At 39.7% G+C, this 25400-nt stretch overlaps 1 protein-coding gene and 1 long non-coding RNA gene across 2 annotated transcripts in view; one reads left to right on the forward strand and one right to left on the reverse strand.

Moving 5' to 3' along the window:
- ONECUT2 (one cut homeobox 2) overlaps nucleotides 1-7178 on the forward strand; it is a 46905-nt gene extending 39727 nt beyond the window's left edge. Inside the window, exon 2 of the mRNA XM_007069412.3 lies at nucleotides 2510-7178. Within this exon, the coding sequence (XP_007069474.2) occupies nucleotides 2510-2796 (287 nt within the window). The 3' untranslated portion in view covers nucleotides 2797-7178. The remainder of the gene's footprint in view (nucleotides 1-2509) is intronic.
- Nucleotides 7179-10287: 3109 nt separating this feature from the next.
- On the reverse strand, nucleotides 10288-22117 carry LOC122466025. Its single transcript, XR_006291225.1, has 3 exons — nucleotides 21991-22117; nucleotides 17790-17864; nucleotides 10288-17153 (listed from the first exon to the last, which is right to left on the reverse strand). It is a non-coding gene; the product is annotated as an uncharacterized LOC122466025 (long non-coding RNA).
- Nucleotides 22118-25400: the final 3283 nt, after the last annotated feature.

The raw sequence follows: 25400 nt of genomic DNA on the forward strand, positions 1-25400 counted from the left end.
ATATCATTTGAGGAATTTATAATTTGATGTGGGGAACTGGGGGGTTTTTTTTGTTTGGATATTTCTGGGGTTTGGTTGGTTTGGTTTTGGTTTTTGTGGGGAGTTTGGGCTAGGCTAGTCAAAATAAAATTGCTGAACTTTAGGTCTGCTTTCCATTTGAATAATATTAAAAGACTGGCTTGACCTCTATGTCTCATTCATACTACACCTTCCCAGTAGCAATGCAGGAATTTCAAAAGGTCCAGAAGTTTAGTTCATGGTCTGATAAACATCAAGACTTTTGATTCTTAGCTGAACTTTATTGGAACATCTCAAGTCTGCACAATGTGCCTGGAAATCTCAAGAGAATAAACATGCTTGACAGCTTTCTGGTACTTCTTGTCCCCATTTGGGCTATAAATAGCACCACAACTCTTGGCCTGTTTCAGCAGCTCTTTTCCTGGTTGTAGCTGGTGCAGATATGGATGAAAATGACAAATAATAGGAGATGTGGAGAAAAGTATCCAGACAGTTCTAAATTTCAAAAGATGGTTTAGTTCGGCTGAAGTTCGGGGTAAAGTTGGGGTAAACCCTTCCAGATTTGCATCTACAATAAGAGCTTTAAATGGTATGAATGAGTAATTTGTAAAAAAGTAATAATAATACTTTTTACTCCTATAGGGCCTTCCATGCGAGGATCTCAAAGCGCCTTAGAAACATTAATGAACTAAATCTCCCAACACCACTGTTAAGTAGGTATTCCTTGTCCCCATTCTACAGAGTGGGAAGCTGAGGCCCAGAGAGATTAAATGGTTTGCCCAAGGGCACACAGAAATCTGTGGCAGAGCTGAGACTGGAACACAGCTCTTCAGAGGCCTAGTCCTGGCCTGTCCTCTAGAATGCTTCCTCTACTTTTCCACATTTCAAGTTAGCGACACAGGTGTCTGGCAGAATTTGGGGCCAAACCATCCTCTCTCGTGACAACACACAGGAAGAGGAAAGCTAGGGGAAATTCGAGTGCAGAGCACAGAAAGCCAGAATTTTAAAGGTATTTCAGTGAGTGAAGATGTGATAGGTGCCAAGGGGGATTTTCACACTAAGGTGTTTTTGAAAATCCCACTAAGCCCCCATCTGCATTTTTAGGCACCAAAATACCATTAAAAATCTGGCCCAGACTTCACAGTTCAAGGCATAGGAGTAGAACATAATCCTCTATCCAGACATATGTCCTGAGATCTGTGGGGGGAAGTTCCATAGATTTTTAGGGGATTTGTGCAGACTCCTCTCCATGCTAAACTGTGAGCATCCCTTCCTAACCTTGGTGAGTCCATGCCTTTCTACTCCCTCTTCAAGGTTTGCAGCAGGAATTAATGCTGGAACTGTCAGCATTCACTCCCTCTGGAATTTCCCCATGGAAATTACGTTGATTTGCTAGCAGATAATAGTGTGGAGGGCTGTCTGCTAGATTCAGACTGCTACCATGCTGACGTATCCTTTCAATCCACAGAGCTCCAGATGGATGGTGTCTGTGTGGTGAGGCTTTGTAAGAAGGGGGGTGGATTATGCTGGTTCAGCTCTCTACCTTCTCCTGTACGTTTACACAGCAGATTTTTGCCTTCACCTCACCACTGCAGTGCAGTGCCTTTTGCAGTTTACTGGAGTGCATATGTAATTTTAGGCCTAAGAAAAGGCTCTTTGCCCCAACATGCCCATGGAGTACATGCTCTGCATGCATATAGTAGTCATTTCCATTTTGTATTTCTTCTGTGCATAGATCCACTTCCTAAATGGTTCCATTGACATAATGGACTAACAGCCTCCACAATTTCGTTTGCAAAATAAAATCTGAGCCCGTTGTGTGTTATAAGAGCGCGCAAAAAGTATCTGAAAACATTGACACTCTCTGTTAGCTACTGGGAAAGGCGAGGCAGATATAGTTTGAATTTTCTTTTCTAGGCTGAAATTTTGTATTCTACATTTCAGATCATGAAGCGAATTTTATGGGGGAGTTATGTTTCTGAAAGGGGGCCGTTTATAACAGGAATAGACCTAAAAGCCTGCAATTTTTAAAGAGGATAGTGATTTTTTTGAGAGCCTTAATTTTTGGATGACACCTGAGGGTGCCTAATTTTCAGTGGATGGGTGCTCAGCACCTAGAATTGGAGTGACTCAAAATCACTAGTCATTTTTGAAAAATCAGGCCTTTTAGCTGTGGTTGGGACCAAAGTCACCCCTATAGAATTCCTCCTAGAAAGCTTTTTCAAGTACTAATTGTTTACTCAGTATTAATTCAGATCATTGATCTCTTTGGTTTTACTGCCCACACTAGGCATATCAGTGACTCGCATTCTTAAGAGATGAACCTGAGAACGGTGGTTATTGACAGCGCTGCAATTTGCACAATAAAGTTTAACAGTTTACATCCACTGTACAGTTTTATCAGTGTTTTCACTGTATCACCTGCTCAGTTTATTGGTACTTCTGCATACATTGATTCTTTTTCTCTCTCTCTCTTTTCTGGTTATCCAAGCATGCAAACGCAAAGAACAAGAACCGAACAAAGACCGGAACAATTCCCAGAAGAAATCTCGTCTGGTTTTCACCGATCTCCAGCGCAGAACACTTTTTGCCATCTTCAAAGAGAACAAACGTCCATCCAAAGAAATGCAGATCACCATCTCCCAACAGCTGGGCTTGGAACTTACCACTGTCAGTAACTTCTTCATGAACGCTAGGAGGCGCAGCCTAGAGAAATGGCAGGATGATTTGAGTACAGGGGGATCCTCTTCAGCCTCCAGCACTTGTACCAAAGCATGATTGAAGAAAGGAATCTAAATTGGGCACAACTTAACCATAAAAAAAGGAGGAGAAAAAAAAAAGGAAGAAAAGAAAGAAAGTATGGATTCTGAGTGGGGCCCTTCACTGGTGATTTGAAAGCACAATTCTCTTGGAAAGTAATTCTAGTCTAGCTGTAAGCATAGGACACCTTTTTTTAATGGCTATTTAGTCAGTTTTAGAAGGTGCAAATCACAAATTAATCACTTTCTATATAGTATTACATTCAAGACAGGCTAAGCATATTCAAAATATAAGTGGGTCATTCATGACACAAATTTTTCCTGAGAGCCAATGAAGACTTACACTATGGATCAGCATTGAAGGCGATAGGAGTACGGCAGGATTGCCCAGAGTTGGTAGCTAAACAGAAGTACGAACATGTCTGACCTACTTTGTTTTTCAAATGCTTAGGCTTGCCACACCACAATATACCAAAGCTCACACCCATAACATGACAACATGAGAACTGAGCACAAATTTTAAAAGATGGAAATTGAAAAATCCAAGAACCTGTTTTGTAATCTCAGGCATTGTTTTGGTTAGATGTTTCAGAAAAAAATGGATCCAATTTTATGTTTTGGGTTTATTTTTTAAACTTATCAGTGAACACTCACATGGTCTTGGATCACTAAAATTCAGTTCACTTGAGCTCAAAGTATCAAGCACAAAGACAATAGATACAGAAATAGAATGGTTCTGGACTTGCTACATCTGTTCTTTCAAGACACTCTAATTTATGAAGTTGTTAATGAAAAGCATGTGACCACACAAGCTTCAAGCACATTTTGCTGTTTGTCACAAATTCTGTGTTTGTACATAATGCAGATGCACACTCAGGAGGTCAATTTAACTGCTACAGTGCATGGAGCAAACACAACACTGAGAAAGCTAGATTTCTTTAGGTCATTCATATGTCTTTTTTAGTTATTAGCATCTAGTTTCTCCTTATCATTTCATTGTTACTGAAGTCTATTTAGGTGGGGGGGTTTTTTTGTTTTTTTTTTTTTAATTGATGCATTCTATATTCGAGTTCCTTGGTATTTTCTTAGCAGAAAAAAAGCATCCACTTTCAGGATGTCACTGACCATTTAGATGTGCTGCATATGACTTAAATATGACATCAAAATCTATCACATTTCCATTATCAATTAATTTAACCTGAAGAGAACACAGTACACCAAAGATGCAGTATATTGCAAGCCAAAGACATTTCTAACTTGCCATTTATTTCCATCATCATCATAGTATTGTGATTATTTTAGAAATCAGAAAGCCTTGCAAACTCCAAAAAAAGTATAACTCTATCATTTTAGTTTGCTGTACAATTGAGCAGAAAGTGGATGCTGACAAAATTAGCAAAGTTGTGAGTGGAGTAGCAGAGCTAATAGGGCCATACTAGCTGCAGTTACAGTAGTCTTCAAATAGCATAAACAATCCTTATCACTGAAATTGTTACGGTCACTTGATGTGCATATTTACCAGTGAATGGCCCCTTTTGAAACACCAATTGAGTGTTCAAAAGCAAGCCAAACGCTGTAACGATTCTTTAAAGACACTTGAGACTTTTTTATGTACTACTTAATCGAAACCAAAGAAACTTTTTCTGCACCTACTTCTTCTGCAACAAACTGTTCCATTTTAATAAAATAAAATAAAATAAAAAACCAAGGAAGCACGTCAGGAAACAAAAACAACACAACACACTGTGTTTTGACAGACATCTTGGACATTTTAGGAAGCAGATTTCAAAGAAAGGGTTGACAAAAATCAAAACAAAGTAAAGCCAATGTGAGTGCTGCTTCATCTGACAACTCAGTAATCTTAAAGTTGAAGATTGTCTTTAATTTGTGCCTATGCAGTTTTTTCAAAAGAACAAGGAACAGAGCAACCGAAACCTCAACAGCTACAATACCAAAGATGAGGATTTCTCACAACTTTTGTTTCAGTTCATTATCTCCTCTTGCACGGCTAAAATGCTTATAGCACCATTGATCTGTGTAAAGGTAATCAGTTCTGTTTCTTTGAGCAACAAAAAGGGTGGTTATTAACTTTTTTTTTTTCCGTTTCTCCCCCCACATGGAATCTTTCAAGGATTCCATGGACTCCAAGTATAAGGTGTTGGGATACTAAACTAATCTCTCTTCTCTGTCCATAAGAGTATGTGGGAAAATGTCAGTTGAATATTATTTGTTTTTAACAGGTAGAATTGTTCTCTTGTATGTTCAGAGCTTTAAACAGCCATCCCATATGGGAAAAAAAGCTTAACTGACCAGATCCTCTTCCCCTTCCCCTTAAATGAATCTCGAAAGATAGGTACTGAAATACTTCGTTGTAAATACCGCATATCACTAGAGATGAGCCTGAGTCACAAAGATCAGATCTAGAATTCAAACTGGATCAGAGCTTCCAATAGTTCAGGTGGTTTGCATTCATTGTTCTGGTTTGAACCATTATACTTCCAAATAATGAAATTTGGATCCAGGGCCAAATCTGAATTTCCTCAAAGTTTGGGCGTGCAGGGGAAGAGGGAATCTGAGGAGGGTTGCAACCAGTGTCTCAATTCAACTCCATCTCTACACATGATTTAGGGCTTCTTTTCAGCTAACACTGCATATAAAAGTAATATAATCGGTTTCTACATTTTACTTTTTTTTTTTTTTTTTTTAAGAAAAGAAAGAAAAAACAGAAAAGGTTTCTGCACTGGAAGGATAGTTAAGGACCTTTTCTTAGAAATAAATTCAAGATTGCTACCCGGGAATCAGTATCAGCAACTAACTTGATAAATGCTAGCTTTGGGGGGAAATTATTCTTTCCACATAACTCTTTCCTAGAGAAGGTTGGTCATACAAAAGTCTCCAAAGAACAAGTGAAGCCTCATTATCAGAGATGGAACTGAGTTGCAAAAGTCAGATCTGGACTCACACTTTTCCAAAGAATCAAGGTGTTGGGGTTTAAGGTTTTGATTTGGCCCATAATAGAAAGAGGGTCCAGCTTATGAAGCTTTGATCCAAATCTACACTTCACCTTCAAAGTTTGGCATGAAGGTAGTGTTCAGATCAGGGTTGGTTTGAGAAGGCCAATCTCCACACATGTCTTGAGTATGATCATTGACCATACTAGCAATTTGCCATCCCAATACTGTTGTTCATTTTCTAGCAGTATTATACAATGCTGCTTTTCTTATTGTTTTTCTCATATCCCATTCCATAAAGTTATATACCCTTCGCTGTTCTATAAAGGGGATGGACACAGTACTTTAGTTAAAGCACAGAATGTCATTTCTTAACCTCTTTTAAATTACTGTCAATTTTCCTTATGATTGCAGTGAATTGATGTGTATGTCTGACAAAAAATAATATCCCAGCCATCATTTAAGGAATGAGCTGTCCATGCCAAAGTAAGTTTTCCATACAGAAGGCCTTCTAACATTAAGCACATCCACCTGATGGTGGGTTCTGCCTTTTGTTTAATGTCTCCTTTATAATCAAGGGGAAAGTGCCATGTTTCCCTTATGAGGTTTTATGCTTGAAAATTAGAGTGATTTGTGAACTTTTAATGAGTACAAGGAGAAAAGTGAGTAAATTCTCACAACTTCAAAGACCATTTTACTTCATATGCACTGAATCTCAGTGAATTTTCTAGAAATTCCTGCCACATCTCTTTCTCGTTGTTTGAGGCCAGATTCGAGTACCCTGACCTTTGCTGAGTAGTATTGCATTCTGTGAGCAGCCTTATGAATGTCAATGGGACACCTTGTGACATATGTTGCTACGCAACATGACAGAAGCAGAATCAGGTCCTTGATTGTTTCAGACCAAAATAGAACAATTTATTGTCTAAAATCTAAACACCTTTTAGGCTTTATTTGTCTCATCTCATCAATAAAAAATACAGCAGATGCCCAGCTATCTCTGGAAAGACCGTGGCCAGGAAATTTGTGTCTAAGCTTCATATCTCATGCGGGTATGCAAAAGCTGTTAACCACGCAATGAAAAAAAAGCTATTTTTATTCAAGGATGAGTGTAAGTCTCTTTTTATTTGACTCTAGGCCAGCAGCTGCAGCCAGAACAATCCAGGTTACATACTGAATTATTAACAAACCAAAATTATCCTTAAGATAAAATGTGATATTTTTGATTCCCCACAAATGTTTAGATGTGCTTGGTAGACAAAATAATGGCTCAAATTCCAATCTTTAAATTTAAACTACTGGAAAACAATCACACACTGGAAACAATATATTGATTGAACAGTGGTGGCTCCCTGATTTTGCTGTTATGATTAGGGTTCCAACCCTGCGGCCTTTGCTCAAGCAAAATTATAGTATAAGATTTTGCCTGAGAGAGGATTGCATTTTGAGGCCATGGTCATGTCAATGTTCGTATTATATGCCTATTTGTCAAAATTATTTTGATATGGACATATGAAAATACTGCTGCATTTTTGACTCCCATATATTTTATCAACCCATATTAAGTCTTCCATTTCATTGTCAACTGTAGCAGGCTTTTTATGTAGCATATAACTCAGAAAATGAGTGTTAACAGTATAAACTGATTGTAGATATATATGTGGGTATCCGTATACATATGTATGATATACAGTATATCCTGTTTATACTAAAAACAATCCAAAATGTGTGTGTTACATTTATATGCCATCTGTTTATAACTCTCTACAGCTATATGGCTAAAATTTGTATCTTTTTTGTTTATTTGTTTGGATGCAAAAAAAACTAACGTAAAAATAGTATCCCAGCATCTTCTTTACTATATACTTGGAGTCACTATCATGGGCACATCCAAGATGAATTCAACTTTCAAGAACCCTTGGATATTGTTTAATCATCTCTGAAGGAACAAAGAATGTGCTTGATTACTTCGGTTGAATAGCTTTATTCTGGATCTCTCTTAACTAAAGCTAAATCCAAAGACCTGAGAAGGACTAAACCAGCAAAGCAAAGCTCAAACCTACTTAAGGGAATAGGAATCTCCTCTTCCAAAAGGAGACATGGTAATGACATAGCTTTGGAAAAGTTGTGCTATCTATGGGGGGGGGGGGGAAATCTGATGTTTTTCTTGCTTGTCACAACACCTGAGTATTTTTAAAAATGGGAAAACTTTATAGATTATACTGGGCCTAATTTATATTTATTAAGGGGAATTTTTATTGTTTAAAAGTTTTAAAAAATGGTAATCTTTGAATGATTTTATTTTTTTCCTGACTCTTTTGGGTTGTGACCCAATATATTAACTATCAGTGATGTAATTTATTTAAATTAGTCTCAGACCAATCCTGAAGTCTTTATTCAGGCTAAATCCCCATATGGTTTCATTTTATTTTAATTTTCAGTGGGAGTTTTGCCTGCTTACAGACTGCAGGAACAGGCTCAAGTGATAATCTTTTGTAACTATTTAATTTAATCATTCCTGATTACTTTGTCATCTGAGTTAATTTTACGTATTTATCAGTTCTAGAACTATAGCGCATCATAGATGCAATGCTTATATTAGTATATACACTTTAAAGTTAGTATTGCTTCATAAAGCAGCCAAGTTCTGTTACAGACGGGAAAATGACAGGTTAAAAAGGGATTTTTAAGTTTTATTTCTTCTTTTAATCGATTTAAATTGTTTAAATATCAATAATAATTAAATTATTTAAGTTAATCCCCCTTCCCATCTCATTAGAAAGTGGGACGTACCTTTAATTATTATGACACATGAAGCCTTCCCAATATACCTTATTTATTTAACTTATTCAGCATCTGCGGAAGATGCCCTTGTATAGTTTTATATTTTTTATTTAAAACAACTTAAAGCACTACAGTTTATTTGCTGTCAGAACAACAGAGCGAATTTTGTGGACAAGCAATGAATATTCAACCTATAACTGTGCATTCAGAAACAATAGAAAAAAGACACTGAGATACTTTGCCTGAACTTTGTGGCTTCTAAAAACTTAAGCTGGGGCTGGGGGGGAGAGAATATAACGACAAGCAAAAACAGAGAAACCCTTAAACTAGCTGCTTCCAAGAATGAACTCTGCGTGTGGGGGGGGGGGGGAGGGGGGGAAGAGGAAAAACAAAGAAAAAAATAAAGAAAAAAACCTTTCTATTTCTAGTGAGAACCAAAGAGGCTACCTCACTGACTTTTTCCATTTGTAATTTTAATCGTGTTGATGATACCAAAGATACCAAAGATTTCTTTCTCTGTGCGGTCTGCATTTTGCTCGTGCTCTTTTATAGTTTTCACCTTTCTCTCTTACATACAGTAATGTACAGCTGCAACTCAGATACCCCAAAGAAATTCCTGTAGTGGGGGACTGCTAATTCTGATGAGGGCATTTTCTGTGTTTGTCTTACTCATTCCTGCCAGCTAAAAATGTCCAAGGCCAAGTCAGGCAAGTTCAGAGCCTGGTAGAACCACTTTACTTCTCCCACCTGTCAAATTCAAACTCTGGGTTGGTATCTGATTTTTGTTCTTTGACTGTTACCTTGGTAAAATAAATCTATATCCTGTTATCTTGCCAAATGCAGAACTCCAGCTGAAATATTTGGGGTTTTTGCATTTGAATCCATGGCAAAAATTGGACCAGTGTCTCTATCTCTGTTTAACAATGTTATGGGTCTGATCCTGTAGTCCTTATTCAAGCGAAACTCCCATTGATGGTCCTTAGAGATGTAAGTGCAGTATCAGGAGAAAGCCACACAGTTAAGAAGGTACTTGTCTCTTCTCATTGAATGATTTAGTAGATACTCCACACACAGGGCTTCTATTGACTTCAGTGGGAATGATATACGTGGGGCTCAATCCTGCAAACTCACACAAATATCTCTAATTCACGTAAAGCCAGATTATGTGAAGTACAGCACTATTTTTAGTGGATGGTAGAGAGGTCAGGAAGTAATTGCTGCCCTATGTATAGCGTTGCGCATATGACTGTGTGTATTATGAGATTTTTTTTTTTTTTACTTCCTCTAAAACATCAGGCATTGGGTGCTGCAAGAAGCAAAATACCAGATTAATTAGGGTATGTTTACACTGCAGTTAAGAGGTGTGATTACAGCATGTGTAGACATACCCGAGCTAGCTTTCCTCAAGCTAGCTTGAGTAACAAAACAATAGCAACAAAGCCAGGGCAGCCCAGTTGACTGCATGGGCTAGTGCCAGCCACCCAAGGCCCTGGGTACATAATTGAGCAGAGCAGTCAAGCGTGCCACAGATTCACTGCTTTTGTTATGTCTACATGTGCTGCAATCACACCTCCCAATTGCAGTGTAGACATATGTCAGTGAAGCAAAGGTCAAACCTAGTACAGGAGTACTTGTGGCACCTTAGAGACTAACCAGTTTATCCATGCGGCTAAATGCAGTGCCTTGCATAATGACAGGTTTCAGAGTAACAGCCGTGTTAGTCTGTATTCGTAAAAAGAAAAGGAGTACTTGTGACTACTCCTTTTCTTTTTACGAATACAGACTAACATGGCTGTTACTCTGAAACCTAGTACAGTAAATCCTCTGGACCAGAGTCTTATCTGAAGAGCCCCAGTGTAAATCTGGATATCTCCCAGGAAGTCATGGAATTACTGTGACTTTACGCCAGTGAACCAAAGATCAGAAACAAGCCCTGAGATTCTAACCAACATATTAGATAAGAGAGAAACAAAGACTGCTTTCTCTTTTTTTTTTTTTTTTTACAATTGCATTTTTTCACATTCTCATCTGTTGAGTTAATTATTTTTTCTCAGGTTAGCAGAGAAATGAAGACACATTATGCTCCATTAGTAAGATGCTTCTAAGTGATTACTTAACAGTTGTTTGCCTATTTTTGTCATCAGGGAATAAATAGTGCCCTTTTGTGCGTTTCTTTTAGCCTGTTATATGATTGAATGACTATTAAAATCCATGCATCAGCATGGTTTACTTTCTGTATACAGTGTTTAACACTTCACAGGTTTATATCAAATAGGTTTAGACATAGAGGGCCCCAATTCTGCATTCACTTGGACCCTGCACAATCCCATCGACTTCAATGGGAGTTTTGCCTGAGTAAAGAGAGCAAGATTGTGCCAACATACGCAGAAGATTTGTAGAGCAGTAAATCCAAACTCTGAGTTCAGTTACACAAGAGTAACTGAGGTCGCTCTCTGGCCTGTAGAAGCTAGGGCCTGCTCCTGCTCCCAGTGACATAGAAAACTCCTCAATCGAAGGAGAATCCAGCCTTGCAAAGATACAAAGGCCCTGGTTCTGTAACAAGGATTGTACCCATGCAGACTCTCACTGGGTTCAGTGGGACTCCACTCAGGCAGATATGTCTGCTAGGATCAGGGACATAAAACTGTGTAATAGTCTAATGCACTTGCATATATTATAGTGATATTTGAGCTTTACAATAAGGTGTTTGCATCAGCAGTGCATTTTTGATTCAAATTATTTTCATCATCAGCTCAACCCAAAAGCTCCATTTTCGTATTAAACTTGCTTCCCCCTTCCTTCCCCCCCAAAAATAACAAGTCTTTTCTTTCTTGGAAAAGACAGTGGCTTGATACGTGTGCTTTTGATATCTGTTTCTTATCTATCTGTCCACCTTCTACATGGAGCTATAATAATTCTCAGGATTCCTTCTAGGTATGGAGGAGATGATATATTCCTTGTGTTAAGTGAAATCTTCCATACTATACCACCCCCTTTTACCTCCCAGCATACATCTAAGACCATTGACAGTTTGAACACAGAAAATAGTCCGAATTGGCAGGATCCCCTACAGCAATTGCATTCCTTACCAGACTCATGCTTCACTTGCAAAGTGTGACATTACCACGGGACGAGTGCCTTCCTTGAACCAAAGCAACGATTTTGCCAGTCTAGACCTCTCTGTGCTTTTTTAAATTCTTCCTGTGAATACCTCAGCTTCAACTGGGCCGCCATATCGTACCTGGTGGGCTTATTGTACTGTGGTGCTTTGCAATGCAACCCCACAAAGAACAATATTTGTAAAAATACCAAAGGTTCTTCTTCTTCTGCTGCTTCTTCTTCTTCTTCTTCCTCCTCCTACTTTTCTGTTTCTTCACGGTTCCAAAGCTTTAATATAAAACTGGGCATGTTGGCAACGCAGACCGTGCAATTCCTTACCGAATTTTCTCAGATATACCTCATAGATAATAGTGTTTAGAGTAATGTTATTATAGCGTATGTAATAAATTATTCACTGTTTCTTTTTGGTAACTGTGATTTAAAGAAAAAAAAAAGCTTTATACGTTTTAGGTTGTGCTTTTGTAATAGACAAAAAAGGTGCGCTAAAATAATGTACGTCCGTCTTTTTTCTCTTTGGATTTTTTATTTATTCTGGATTGGGGAAAGTTGCAGAATGAGCCCAAAGTTTACAGTTTCATATTTTGCTGAAGAAACAATCTGTGTTAATTTGCTCTGTTGAAAAAAAAAATGATTATTTTCTACATTTGTGCTACTTGGTCTGAACAACTAATTGTTCTGTGTTACAGTGTAGTATTCTAATTAGCAACTGCCAATCAGTGCTATAATTTGTATGCATGAGGCAAAAAAAGTTTAGCAGTGTGATGCATTGTGGTTCTTAATTGCAAATTTTTTTTTTCCGTTCAGAAATAGACCTTAACTTTTGGTTTAATGGAATTTATGCATGGGAGTCTGTTATCTGTTAGCAGTTGTGGAACAATTGTGTATACATTTAAACTGTGAAAACATGCACAGTTCTGCCTCATGCAGTTGAAATACTTGTTTATATGAGAAGTTACATCACTATTCAACTCTATCCTGATCAGGCCATGTTTAAGAAAAAACAAAATCAAATTGGATTCCAGTAATAAAACAGGAAATTTTATTCAAAGCAAAGTTTGACCAATTGGCAGTGTCCCGTGGCCAATAAATTTAATTTATGAGTGGGTCATTTCAAAATACGTCTTAGTCAAAATTGAGTCTACTGTGCATTTTTTCCAAAAATAAAAGGAGTTATTTTGGCTTTATGGCGGAAAGCTTAGACATAACATGTAATACCCTCAAATGTAAATGTAGATATTATGGAGCTTCATAAAAATTCCAGACTTCTTCCACTGATCTTGCTGGGAATAACCATTCTGATTCCTTTTGTGCTTGGTTTCTTCTTGTATTTTATAATAAGTCAGCACTCAGCATGAACCAAAAACTTCAGTATTAGCCGATCTAACATAGAACAACAATTCAGACTGCCTCAGTGATTCAGTCTAAAAAACATAGTTAGAATCCCCTCCCATCTGTCTTGCCTATGCAACTGTATTTCACGTCTCTCTCGCGTCTGAAGTGCATACATTGGCTTTATTTGAATCTTACTGAAAAAGTACTGAAGCTCTTTTTTGTTCAGTCCCTTTGGGACACACCCAACCCTCATTGCCCTCAGTTTACGGTTAGTATTTAATAAAATACTTTGTACCCAATTTAAAATTATCTCTATAGCCTAAACTAATCTACCCTTCAAGAACCCACAAAAACTAATTTTTGGCAAATTTAGTGTTTTTTATATTTGGGTTCACTCACCCACTTGCAAACTTTTACATAAACCTAACTCATTGATCATGCTAAACGTAAAGCCAAATCAACTACTAAATACACTTTACTTTGCATAGGAGAGTGCAATTTAGGAAACAGAAGGTGTAAAAGCGGCAGTCTACTATACACAACATCTAAATTTAACATCAGTACAGTGTTTATATTATCTGGCATTAAGAATATATTGGAGATGTGATTTCATTAGTGCAAAGAAACATATTTTTATTTGGCCTTATGAAGTAGATTGTGATAATGGAAGCTTTGTAATATAGTCTGTTTATTTTTTCCCCTTATTTATCTGCCAAAGATGATAATGGATACAAGAATTTTAAATAGGTTTTGTAAGACAGTTAATGATTGTAATAGTGTTTAATCTTCCAGAAAGCTTTATATGTTCTTCCGCAATAAACAGAATCAATATTTGTTTCAGTAAATTCGACTCATGCTAACAGATCCACAAACTATTCCTGCTTAATGCAGTTATTATAATATCTATACATTAAGTTCAAATTAATTTTTCAATCCAAAGGAAACAAGGGGTATGTGAGACAATGACAATGTCCATTACTGTTTATAACAAACAGTAGATGGGCCAGCTTACTAAGATTTGCCAAGGTACTTGTATTATGAAATTTAAGGTATATTTTATTATGCCATTTTATGTCATTTTTTTTAACTTTGTGGAGGTGATATGTTGAATTGAGTGTAAGCTGAGTTTTCCAGACAAATAAAGTAGCTACAGAGTGAATGTTATTTTATTATTAAAGGTTTTTACTCAATGATTTGTGCCAATAGATGTCCTTTATCTTAATAACAAATACTGTATAATTTTCAAATTTTTATTTATAGCTATTGATGTAAAAAACCACACCCACATGATTTGCCAAAGTTCAATAAAGGAGGAAAACCCAACATTTTTGCTTCCTTGTGCAATGAAAAGGTCCTTTATTTTCAGGTGCCTTTTATAGTTATTAGAAACCCACCTAGAGTCTGATCCTGCATCACTGAAGTAAATGGGAGCTTTGCTATTGATCTCAATGGGCACGGGATCAGACCCTGAAATACCACATTTTGTAGCAGACTATAAAGCAGAGCTGGGCACATTTGGAATACTGCAGAGCCTGATCCTGAGAAATGCAACCTTGTATGCAGGATCAGGCCCCAAGTGAGCAGATATATTTGTAAAAATGTCCTAGATTTTAATCTAGGACTGTGACAAACTTAGCTAACACCAGAGGTGAATTATAAAGGAATGGGGAAGATCAGGGCATAAAGGAAAAAATCTTAATTATGCTGCAGTAACTTACTGGAGTAACTTACTGTCTCTAATTATGCTGCAGTAACTTACTGTCTCTAATGGACCCCCTTTCCAAACCTCTTTTCCAAGGCCCCAATCCTGCAGTGACTTACATATGTCCTTAACTGTATGTGCTGATTGTCGATCCATTGATCTCAATGGGACTACTCAGAGTCCTTAAAATTAAGCATGTGCACAAGTCATTTCAGGCTCAGGACCTACTATGAAGCTTGAGAATGAGACAGGTTTGCTTGCTGCAAGTTTTATGCATTCTTGTTAGCAATGCAACAAGTCTTGGCCTTTCACTGGTCCATTAAAGTGCAGAGGAAAGGACAACAGGCAATTGATGACATTGTTGGCAGAGCTGCTGGGGGAGATGAGCAGGACATACACCTTAATTTTTACTCTCCTCACAGGATGCAGACCCCTCCATCTTTTTCTATACCTCTGCATCTCTACTGTTTAATACAATTCACACATAAAGGCATGCAAATACATCCCTCTTGTAGTAATTGGACTCCAACCCAGGGATGAATTTTACCCCCAGGTTGTCTTTATAGGGCTTTTGTCATTGCTCAGGGCAAATCACCACACAGAAGTCAGCCAAGGTAGAAGTCATAGTTGTCCCTTTATTTTTTTTCAACAGTCTCTCTGGTCTTCTGAAACTGACATTCAAACCCTAATTCCCTGGGGTACCTCAGCTAGTATTAATTTGCTATCTAGGCCAACAATGACAATTTGCAATCTAGGCCAACAATACTTCAGTGACAGGCATAAAAAGCAAATCACCATGTCACCGTATGTGGAAGTTGCACAGTATTGTGTAACTCACTTTATCACAAGAAACTGAAGTAAAGTACACACAAGCTAACACCCTGAGTCAGCCTTTACTGTGTGAATCCACCACTGTAGCAGTAAGAAGCAGCAGAGGTGCTGCTCTAGCTGAGGTCCCATGTCTTGTTCCCATAAAATGACTTGCCCTTGTTAATGTTGTGCAAGTCTCTGATCATGGATCTTTACCCCAGATTCAGAAGAACCATGTATCATTATTCTCTCTCTTCCTGCATGGCTCCTGATTTATTCTAAAAGAAAAAAATAATTTAAGGATTGGTGTTGGGAAGGTACCACAAATTCAGTTAACCTTCATTTTACTATAGCTATGGAACGTCTTATTCTCCTTGAGTGGCCTCATTCAGAGTTGATCAGATGCAAAATAAATGAACAAGGAAATGCATTTAAAAGGTGAAGTTTTCCTTTGTTTATCTCTCTGAGTAAAAAAGGCATTTAAAAATAGCCCTTTCCTTCCTTGGTCTCTGGGAGGAATTGGAAGATACACCCCAGCCATCATTTTCCATTGCTTTTTCTCTGAAGTAAGTTGACCTGTTGTTGACCACAGTTGTTAGTAACCAGTCCTGCTGAACCTGTGCCCAACAGTTCTACCACTAGCACAGATGAGACAAAACGATGGTACCATGCTTCAAGAAAACTTCCTGCAATGGTGTTGAAAGTAGTTTTGTCCCATCCAAACCAGCAGTTACACTGGTTACAGAACAGGTCAATTGTAACGTGTTGTTGACAACCATTGTCAGCAAAAGGGTAGTTTGGGCTTTAGAGTCTAGAACATTTTGGGGGGACTAAAGCATTTTAACTGTGCACTTTGGTGCTAATTCGCTTCATATTCCTCTCTTGAACTCTTTGACTCAGATGCTGCTCTCATTTAATTTCACTGGGTGTCACTTGTCCGTCCCAAAGCAGAATATGCCTTTTGTGTTTGATTTTAAAGAGCTCAGGATGTTATTTTGAGTCTCCTCTCTCTTTTCCTCATTTGGTCTCTTGGATGCTTTGAGGCTGATGGGGAGAGTAGAAGAATCAAATTCTCTTTCAGGCATCAAATTTCATGTCCACAAATCTGCTGTCCCTTAGGCGCCATAGTTCCGGGCAGGTCTACACTTAAAACGCTGCGGTGGCACAGCTGCATCAGCGCTTCAGTGAAGATGCTACTCCTCTGACCGAGGCGGCAGCTCTGTCCTCCTGTTGACGTGGCGCTGTCTACACTGGCGGTTAGGTCGGAATAACTGCGTCGCTCCGGGGTGTGGATTTTTCCCACCCCTGAGCCATGTAGTTATACTGATGTCAGTTTATAGGGAAGACCTGGCCTCAGAGCAGTCTTCTAGATGTTCCATCTGTGCTTGCCTTCACGGCTCCACATTTTCCTGGCACAGCTGTCCCCTAAACTTGCCTTCTACAACTAACAAAATAAAACAATCCATTTAAAAACAAAGCCAATACCATAGTCATCTTGTTTCAACCATTTCCTTTGGCAGCTCAGCTGGTGTCCAGGCTTTGCAAACCAGCGCCACTGGTCTGAAGTAGCGGTTTGTAACTTCTCTTGTCAATGCAAGACAAGACTTGACCCATTGTCCACATGCAGCTGTGTGACTAAAAGTCATTCCACTCTGTGAGCGACACAGCAGGGTGGGCCTGGAATGAGAAAACAGAGGGGAGCAAGAGGGACTCTGCAGCTCTGCTTTAAAGCTCTGCATTAATTTCTTATTTTAAGAATGAAAAAAATGTCTATTTATGCACCAGAAACTGAAAAAAAAAATCAAAACATCCATCACTATGGGCCTAATTCATAACCCATTTAAAGCAACAGTACGTGTCAATGACAACACAGCCAAATTCTGTACTGTATAGACCCACACTCTATAGACCCATTAAAGTTAAGTGGAGAATCCAGACCAATATATATATTTTTAAGCACTTTTTAAAATGACAGCACCTAAATTTTCTAACACTCTGTTTTCCTTGAAAAATGCAAATCAGAGGTGCTACTTTTCAGGCCAGAGCTTGCAGTCCTGACACACGCAAACTGCCGTGGGTCGTGGTTTCTGTATTGTTTGGAGCGGTGGCAACTTGGCTACATGAAAACTGCAGGAGAAAGCTCCATAAAAAGGGGTTAGGCGCCTCTCAACACAGTACTGAAACTGGCATGACCATCAATGGGAGCTAACATACATGTGCGTGTGGAAAGGAGTATTCCTCTCAAAGGTTAATAAGTGCTGTTAATTAGCTGGCACACATGCAACTGTAAGAACAATGCATTTTCTCACATACATCCTTTCCTTCAGTGTAGGGATACAACAATTCTTTCTGAGCTTTGTTCCAACAGGAATGTTCCATATTCCGCATCTGTAAGTCATCAAATGAAAAAAAAAAGTTTTGCAAAAAGCTGTTACTGGGGTTATATGTTTCAACTACTGCATTGACTAAAACTTGAACATCGTGGTAGTTGTTGACACATTGGGGCACTTTAAACCCTTTGCTAAATTCCCAGTCCTTTCGATAATTCGGTTGAGTTTTGAGAAGCTATTTTCTATTTGCTGTGTTTTCATCATGATGCCATTATTCTCCCATCCTGATGTTTTTGTCTACAACATTGCTTACACTGGATTCTTTATATTTTTATTCCTATCATTAAATGGTAGTGCTGTAAATTCTGCAATTAATGTCAAATAAACGGCTTTAATTCACCTACAATGGATCACAATGCCTTCTTTTCCTTCATACTGAGGTAAATTTAGCCAACACTTTCTCAGAGGACATTTAAGTCACATTTGTGCTACTGAGCCAATAAATAATACTCCAAGGTTCAATGTCTTTGACTAGGAAACAAGACACAGAGATCTCCCAAATGGTAACAGTTCTTAGTGAAACCAATGTTTGTGTCATGCTTCATATGGAAGAAATAATCTAAATGCGCAAGGCCAAAAGAGTACATAGCCAAGTAACAAGCATTGAACAGCCCTGTCAATGCCAGCAATGAAGAACATCATGTAAAGTGTGTTTGCTCCTGGTTGCACCAAGTGAAGGTAAGGTATGTGGATGTGTGATTTGCATGCATAGAAAACCTTTAAATAGTTATGACCTGATATTCTGAGGAAGCCATAAGGAAAATTTTGTATGTTGAGTTTAGAAAGGCTTTTGACACAATCCCATATGACATTTTTGTAAGCAAGCTAAGGAAAAGTGGTCTAGATGAATTTCCTATAAGGTGCGCGCACAACTGGTTGAAAGACCATGCTCAAAGAATAGTTATCAATGGTTCCCTGTCAAACTGGGGTTTCACAGGGGTCAGTCTTGGGTCTGGTACCAGTCAATATTTTCATTAATGATTTGGATAATGGAATGAAGAGCGTGTTTATAAAATTTTTGGATGACAACAAGCTGGGAGTGCTTGCAAGCACTTTGGAGGACAGAATTAGAATTTAAAATTACTTTAACAGATTAGAGAATTGGACGGAAACCCACAAGAAATTCAATAAAGCCAAGTGCAAAGTCCTACACTTAGGAAGGAAAAATCAACTGCACAACTACTAAATGGGGAATAACTGGGTAGGTCGTAGTACTGCTGAAAAGGATCACAAACTGAGTATGAGTCAACAGTGTGATTCATTTTTTAAAAAGGCTAATATCATTCTCGGGTATATTTAACAGGAGTGCCGTAGGTAAGACACGGTAGGTAACTGTACTAAGTACTGGTGAGGCCTCAGGTGGAGAATTGTGTCCAGTTCTGGGCACAGGGCCATCTCTAGAAGGGTGCGGGGCTCAGGATATAGGCACTGAGTTTCTATCTGCCAGGGGGTGCTCCCCCTGGCTCTGCCCAGGCCCTGCCCCCACTACACCCCTTCCCCCAAGGCCCCACCCCGCCTCTTCCCCACCCAGTTCCACCCCTTCCCCTGAGCGCGCTGCGCCCTAGCTCCTCTCCCCTCCCCCGCAGCACCTCCTGATGCCGTAAAACAGCTGATTGGCAGCTGGTGCTGGGAGGGAGGGGGGAAGTGCTGATTGGCAGGGCCTGCTGGCGGGCATGAGGCACCTGGGGGAGGGGAAGGTTGGTGGGGAGGGGAAGGCTGGTAGGGGGACTCCTCCTCTCCCTCTCTGCCCACCTCCTCATGAAGCACGGGGCCCCGCCAAAGCAATGGGCCCAGGATGGTCACCCTGATTTGCCGTACCCTAGGGACAGCTCTGTCTGGGCACCACACTTTAGGAAAGAGATGACTACATTGGAGGAGAGCAACAAAAAATGATAAAAGGTTTAGAAAACCTGACCTATGAGTAAAGGTTAAAAAAAACTGGGCACATTTAGTCTTGAGAAAAGGAAACTGGGGCTGGTGGGAACCTGATAACACTCTTCAAATATGTTAAGGGCTGTTCTAAAGAGTGATTAATTGTTCTCCATGTTCACTGAAGGTAAGACAAGAAGAAATGGCTTTATACAGAGATTTAGGTTGGATGTTAGGAAAAACTTTCTAACTAGAAGGGTCGGTAAGCTCTGAACAAGTTTCCAAGGGACGCTGTGGAATCCCCATCATTGGAGGTTTTTTAAGAACAGGTTGGACAAATGCCTGTCAGGGATGATCTCGGTTTACTTCGTCCTGCCTCAGCACAGGAGGGTGGATTTGATGACCTGGCAAGGTCCCTTTCAACCCTACATTTCTGTGATTCTATGAAAATGCATCTGTATGTCAATTAAACAATGGTTCCATATTCTAACCATAGGGGAATTTTGTTTGTGTACGTGTGCATGCATATGGGGGGGGGGGGGGTCTGTTTGTTTTTTAACAGCTTGCAGAACAAACAGTTAACAATAACAACAAGGGAATTTGATGTTTTAAGTTTAAAAGGAAAATTTCATGAAATAAGCTGCCAGTATGAGCTAAGGCTACTCATCTTCTTGTGCAGTGTTTGAAATGTGCACATATTTTTGGAATAGATGGAACAGGTAAAAGCAGATTTTGTCAAAATTCTCTCCATCATGTGGATCATTTCCTTATAGTGGAATCTAATGGCATTCATGAATGCAAGAGATTAGTACAGGCTTCATGTTTTGGTTCATCCATTATAAAGATACAGTCACTCAGATACTATGGTGAGGGGCAACATAAGATAAAGCTAAGATATTCCCCTCTGGGTTTGGTTTCTGAAACCATCCCCACCACAATGCATAAGAGTTTTGATTCTGGTCCATGTCTAGGGACAAGGTGTTAGCAAAGCCCTACAACTGAAGAACCTCTATCAGTAAAATGTGTGGTATAGGAGAGAAAAGTGGGTTCCCACAGCAATAATAATCAGAACAACTGGAAGGAGAGTTGACAACTGGTGAGGGTAAAAAGTGCTTTGCCAGCAAAAAATAGAATAAAATAGATTACACTGAGACAAATGCAGTCTATGGTGGGTCATTTCCATTTCTCTCGCAAGTTCATTCCCCTGGGAAAGCATTTTGCAGGCACTTAACAGTGGCCACATCTGGAATAAGGTGACCGCACCATTTCATTAAGCTGACAAAGAGCTGAGAGATGACCTGAGTGCCTTGCAGGTTTTAAGTCAGCACTGCAATGGCATGTCACATGTGGCAATCAGGTTGCCTTCAGTCAGTGAGATATTTATATGCACAGATGCTTTGAGTGGAAAGGATTCATTGGGTCAGATTCTGCTCTGAGTTATACCAGTGTATGTCTGGAGTAACTCTATTAACTTTCATCACTGGCTTCAATGGGAATAGGATTGCAGCCATATAATTGGGGCGGGGGAAGTTGGGGGTTAACCACTTAAAACATTGGGAATCACAGTTAAATCCCTGCATCCTACTTTGAAAATTCTGCCCTCTGTTTGCCCATTGATTTGTAAATGTGCTTGTATTTTTGAGCATTTACCCCCAGAGTTGCATGCTCTGCCTGAAAAAATGTAGAGCTGTCATTTCTGACAATTGATTTCAGTAGGAATTGCAGATGTGCTACTGGGGTAAAATGTAGCTCTGAGTGATCAATCTTACTGTGTCTTGTCTTTATAGCAGGGTACTAAGATACATTCTTTCCTGCAATAACACTTTGCACTTATATAAGGCCTTCCATCTATAGACCTCAAAGATGTTCATGAAAGTGGATAAACACCATCATCCCCCTTTTACCGATGGAGAACTGAGCCATGGGAAGTTTTAACAATCTGCCTCAGGTTGTTCAGTCAGTCAATGGCAGTGCTAGAAATAGAACCCAGACCTCTGGACTTTCACTCTCTTGTCCAGGCTACCTTGAGACTCTGATGTCTTTATTTCTGCAGTGCCTTCTCAACATTACAAACACGAGAAAACAGCCGTTATTCTTTGCACGCTAAGTATATGGTATTTGGCAGCATGGAGAGATTGGCGAGGAAATCTTTCCGAAACATTTGTAGGCGTTGTTGTATCTCTTGTTATGATGAACCACTTAGTGGAAAGATTTGGGGATCTAGTTACTCTCCCTTCAATGCTTATAACTCTCACCTCAGGCCAGCAGGGCAGAGCAGTGAGGGTCCTCTGTGTCCTGGCATTATGGGTTTGTCTGCTTCAAGTTAACTGAAAAAGTAAAAATATCAAGTACAAACAAACCCCAGAGGAGGATCTCTCAAACCTCTCCTGCCCTTCCCTTTACCCACCCACCCAAACACACACCTCACATGCCACAGAGTTCCCCCCGAGAGGTTGGAGCAAGGACCAGAATTTAGCCCTAAAAATGTTTAACACGCATATTGTATTCTTACTCCATGTTATGAGGCCAGTCCTGCCCCACTGAAGCCAATGGGATTTTTGCCATCAACTTCAGTGAGAGCATCTTATAAATGTAAGAAGGGAGATGAGATGATACTCACCATAGCTACTTCACAGAGGTGCTGGAAGAGTTGTGTGAACTGCTTTGAGATCCTTTGCCTGAAGGCACTACACAAGCGCTAAGCTTTAGTATTATTATTTCATGTTACTCTATGTTGCTTTCTACAGACATTCGATTACAAGATTTTCAGTCTTGGAGTAATCCCATTGTCTTCAGTGCAGTCACACCAACATACGCCTGGCCCTATGACAATCTCCCCCCCCCCCCCCCGCCGCCCCCCCCCACACAGATAGCAGCAAAGCAATTTAAACTCCTGTACTGGCTATCATACCTTTCAAACTCTAAATCTTTTTTAAAATCTAGGTGTAAATTGTCAGCAGAGGGATTTAGAGGTACAACTTTAATTAGTGGCATTGGTAGTCACGTGGTGAAAATCCACCTACTCATGACACTGAAAATACCTCTCCTTCCCCTCCTGTACTTGCAAAATGTTAATAAAAACCTCACAAAACAAAAATCACTTTTCTGTCACATTGTTCTTTCTATCCGTTTGAGGTCATGCCATTTATACTCAATTTGCATTCAGTGCTAGCAGGATTAACTTCCCCCATGTGCCAACGGTTTATTTCTATAGCCTTGCCCTCATCTCTCTACTTCTTGACCCTATTAGGTCTCATACGATTATTCCAAGTTAAACCATGTTACAAATCCCAGTTTTGTCCCTGGAGCCAAAAAAATACTCATAGAGAACGATTTGGCATCTCTTGGTTGGCTGCAATTCGGAAGCTCTAGGGAAAGCGGCAGCTCTTGCTTTGTGAAATGTTCACAGCTGATAAAACATATTATTATCTGATATTACAGCAGGGCAGACTCGCCAACCAAGCTCAGAGTCCCATTGTGCTACTACGTACTTGTGCATACACATAAAGACAGTCCCTGCCCTGAAAGCTTATCTTCCTAAATTCATAAAATTTCATGCTGAGACTATGGAAGTCTGCAATTTTCTGTCGCACTCATCTTGAAGGGAATTAAATCAATGGGAAGAAATGTAAAATAATGCAGGTGGGTGGGTAATGCTGGAGTGGTGTATAACACAAACTGCAGCACCATTTTTGTATGTAGGTTACAGAACTCTGCACACCTACAATTTTGTGACTGATACTAACTCTCCTTTTATTGCCTCTCTGCTTTGGGTTTATACACACCTGCCTTCCAGGTAAACCAGACACCTATATGGCCTGATTTCTAGAAGTGCTGGGCACCCACAACTTCCATTGAGGTCAATGGGAACTGCAAATGCTCAGCACCTTCGAAAATCAGGCCAGTACTGGCATTACCTTCCTTGCATCTTTCCTCTGGATTACAAGGTGGACAGATAAAACGGCCGATGTAGGAGAGAAGGCCGATGTAGGAGAGAAGGCCGTCATGTTGAGATGCACGTGGATAGGTAATATAGGAGGGGACACGATTTTACATTAGTGTAACATCTGAAGTGGTGTGTTAGAGAAAACTTGATTCACGTATCTTCTTGATATACTTAATCCTGCCTGAGTGTGGGAAGGGGACAGACCAAATGACCTCTTGAGGTCCCTTCCAGCCCTAGGGTTGGGTTCTTACTAGGATTCTTAGTAAACCCACGAAGAAATACCAAAGATTTTAAATTATTTTTAAACTGCAACTGCTGTTGTGTTCTGCTGATATAGACGCTTGGTTTGTTTTATATTTACCAGATATTCAGCAACAGTCAGATTTCTAGGAAAATTATGAATCACACAGACGTGTGCGCACACACACACACACACGCATGCACACACAATGCTTTTTGCCAACAAGCTCAGCCCTCAGCTCAGAAACAACCATGTCCCACTCCACACCAATTTGGCATCATCAGTGAGTTGTGTAATGGAACTGAAGGTTTAAAAGGGGAGAGCAGAGCTCGCTTCCCTTGGAAGGGGTTGAGTCCATGTTGTGCCATAGGAGTCCACTGTTACCAGCTCTCATGATTTGACTGTTAGTCTTCAGTTGTTTGGTGTTTTCCTTAAATCACTAGCTTCTGGAGTCACAGGGTTACATGAGAATCTCAGCTGTTGTTTTTAAAACATGTACGTCTCCATGGTTGTGGAGAAAATGTGACCCAAGTGTACCTAAAGCTTAAAAAACAGAAAATAAATTAAAAGAAAAAAAATGTAGGGGGGGGGGAATGTTGGGTTTTTGTTTTGTTTTGAAATCTCGTGATTTTTAAGCAAATCTCATCCTCTGGGAAAGCCTTACTCATGGTTTATGAATGCTTGAAGTTGGCAGTACTGTGCTACACATGCCTTACTTCTGATTGGCTCTACAAAAGCACATGGTGTGAGAGCCTCATCCCGGTTCCAGCCTCTTTACACTGTGTAAAAGAACCAGAGCAGCATAAAGCGGCCCTGAAAGTCCCATGTCCAGCTAAGGAAGGATTCCTTGGGGCAGACAGTGGGGAAGGCAGACATAAAACTGCCTGCCAAGGACCCCCTCACAAGCTGTGGCCTAGGGGACATGCCTGGGGTGGGGACAAAGCACGTAGCACTGAGGAGGTGCCAGGAAGTCCACAGAGTAATTTAGGGAGACAGCTCATCATGATTTACAGAGTCTCACCCTTGGGCCTTTAATTGTTTAGTCAGTGTGTCAGGGTTCCCTCCCCACTCTGAACTCTAGGGTATAGATGTGGGGACCCGCATGAAAGACCCCCTAAGCTTCTTCTTCCCAGCTTAGGTTAAAAACTTCCCCAAGGCACAAATCGCTATTTGTCCTTGGACTGAGGTATGCTGCCACCACCAAGTGATTTAGACAAAGAATCAGGGAAAGGACCACTTGGAGTTCCTACTCCCACAAAATATCCCCTCAAGCCTGGGGAGGCTTGAAAAATAAACAAGGTGAGCAGAAACCAGACCCTTGGGTTTGTAGGACACTAAAAACCCAATCAGATTCTTAAAAAACAGAACTTTATTATAAAGGGGGAAAAAAGTAAAAGAAGCACCTCTGTAAAATCAGGATGGAAGGTAATTTTACAAGACAATCAAATTCAAAACACAGAGAATTTCCCCCTGGGAAA

This window comes from Chelonia mydas, chromosome 5 (assembly GCF_015237465.2).
Source record: "Chelonia mydas isolate rCheMyd1 chromosome 5, rCheMyd1.pri.v2, whole genome shotgun sequence".
Taxonomy (NCBI): domain Eukaryota; kingdom Metazoa; phylum Chordata; order Testudines; family Cheloniidae; genus Chelonia; species Chelonia mydas.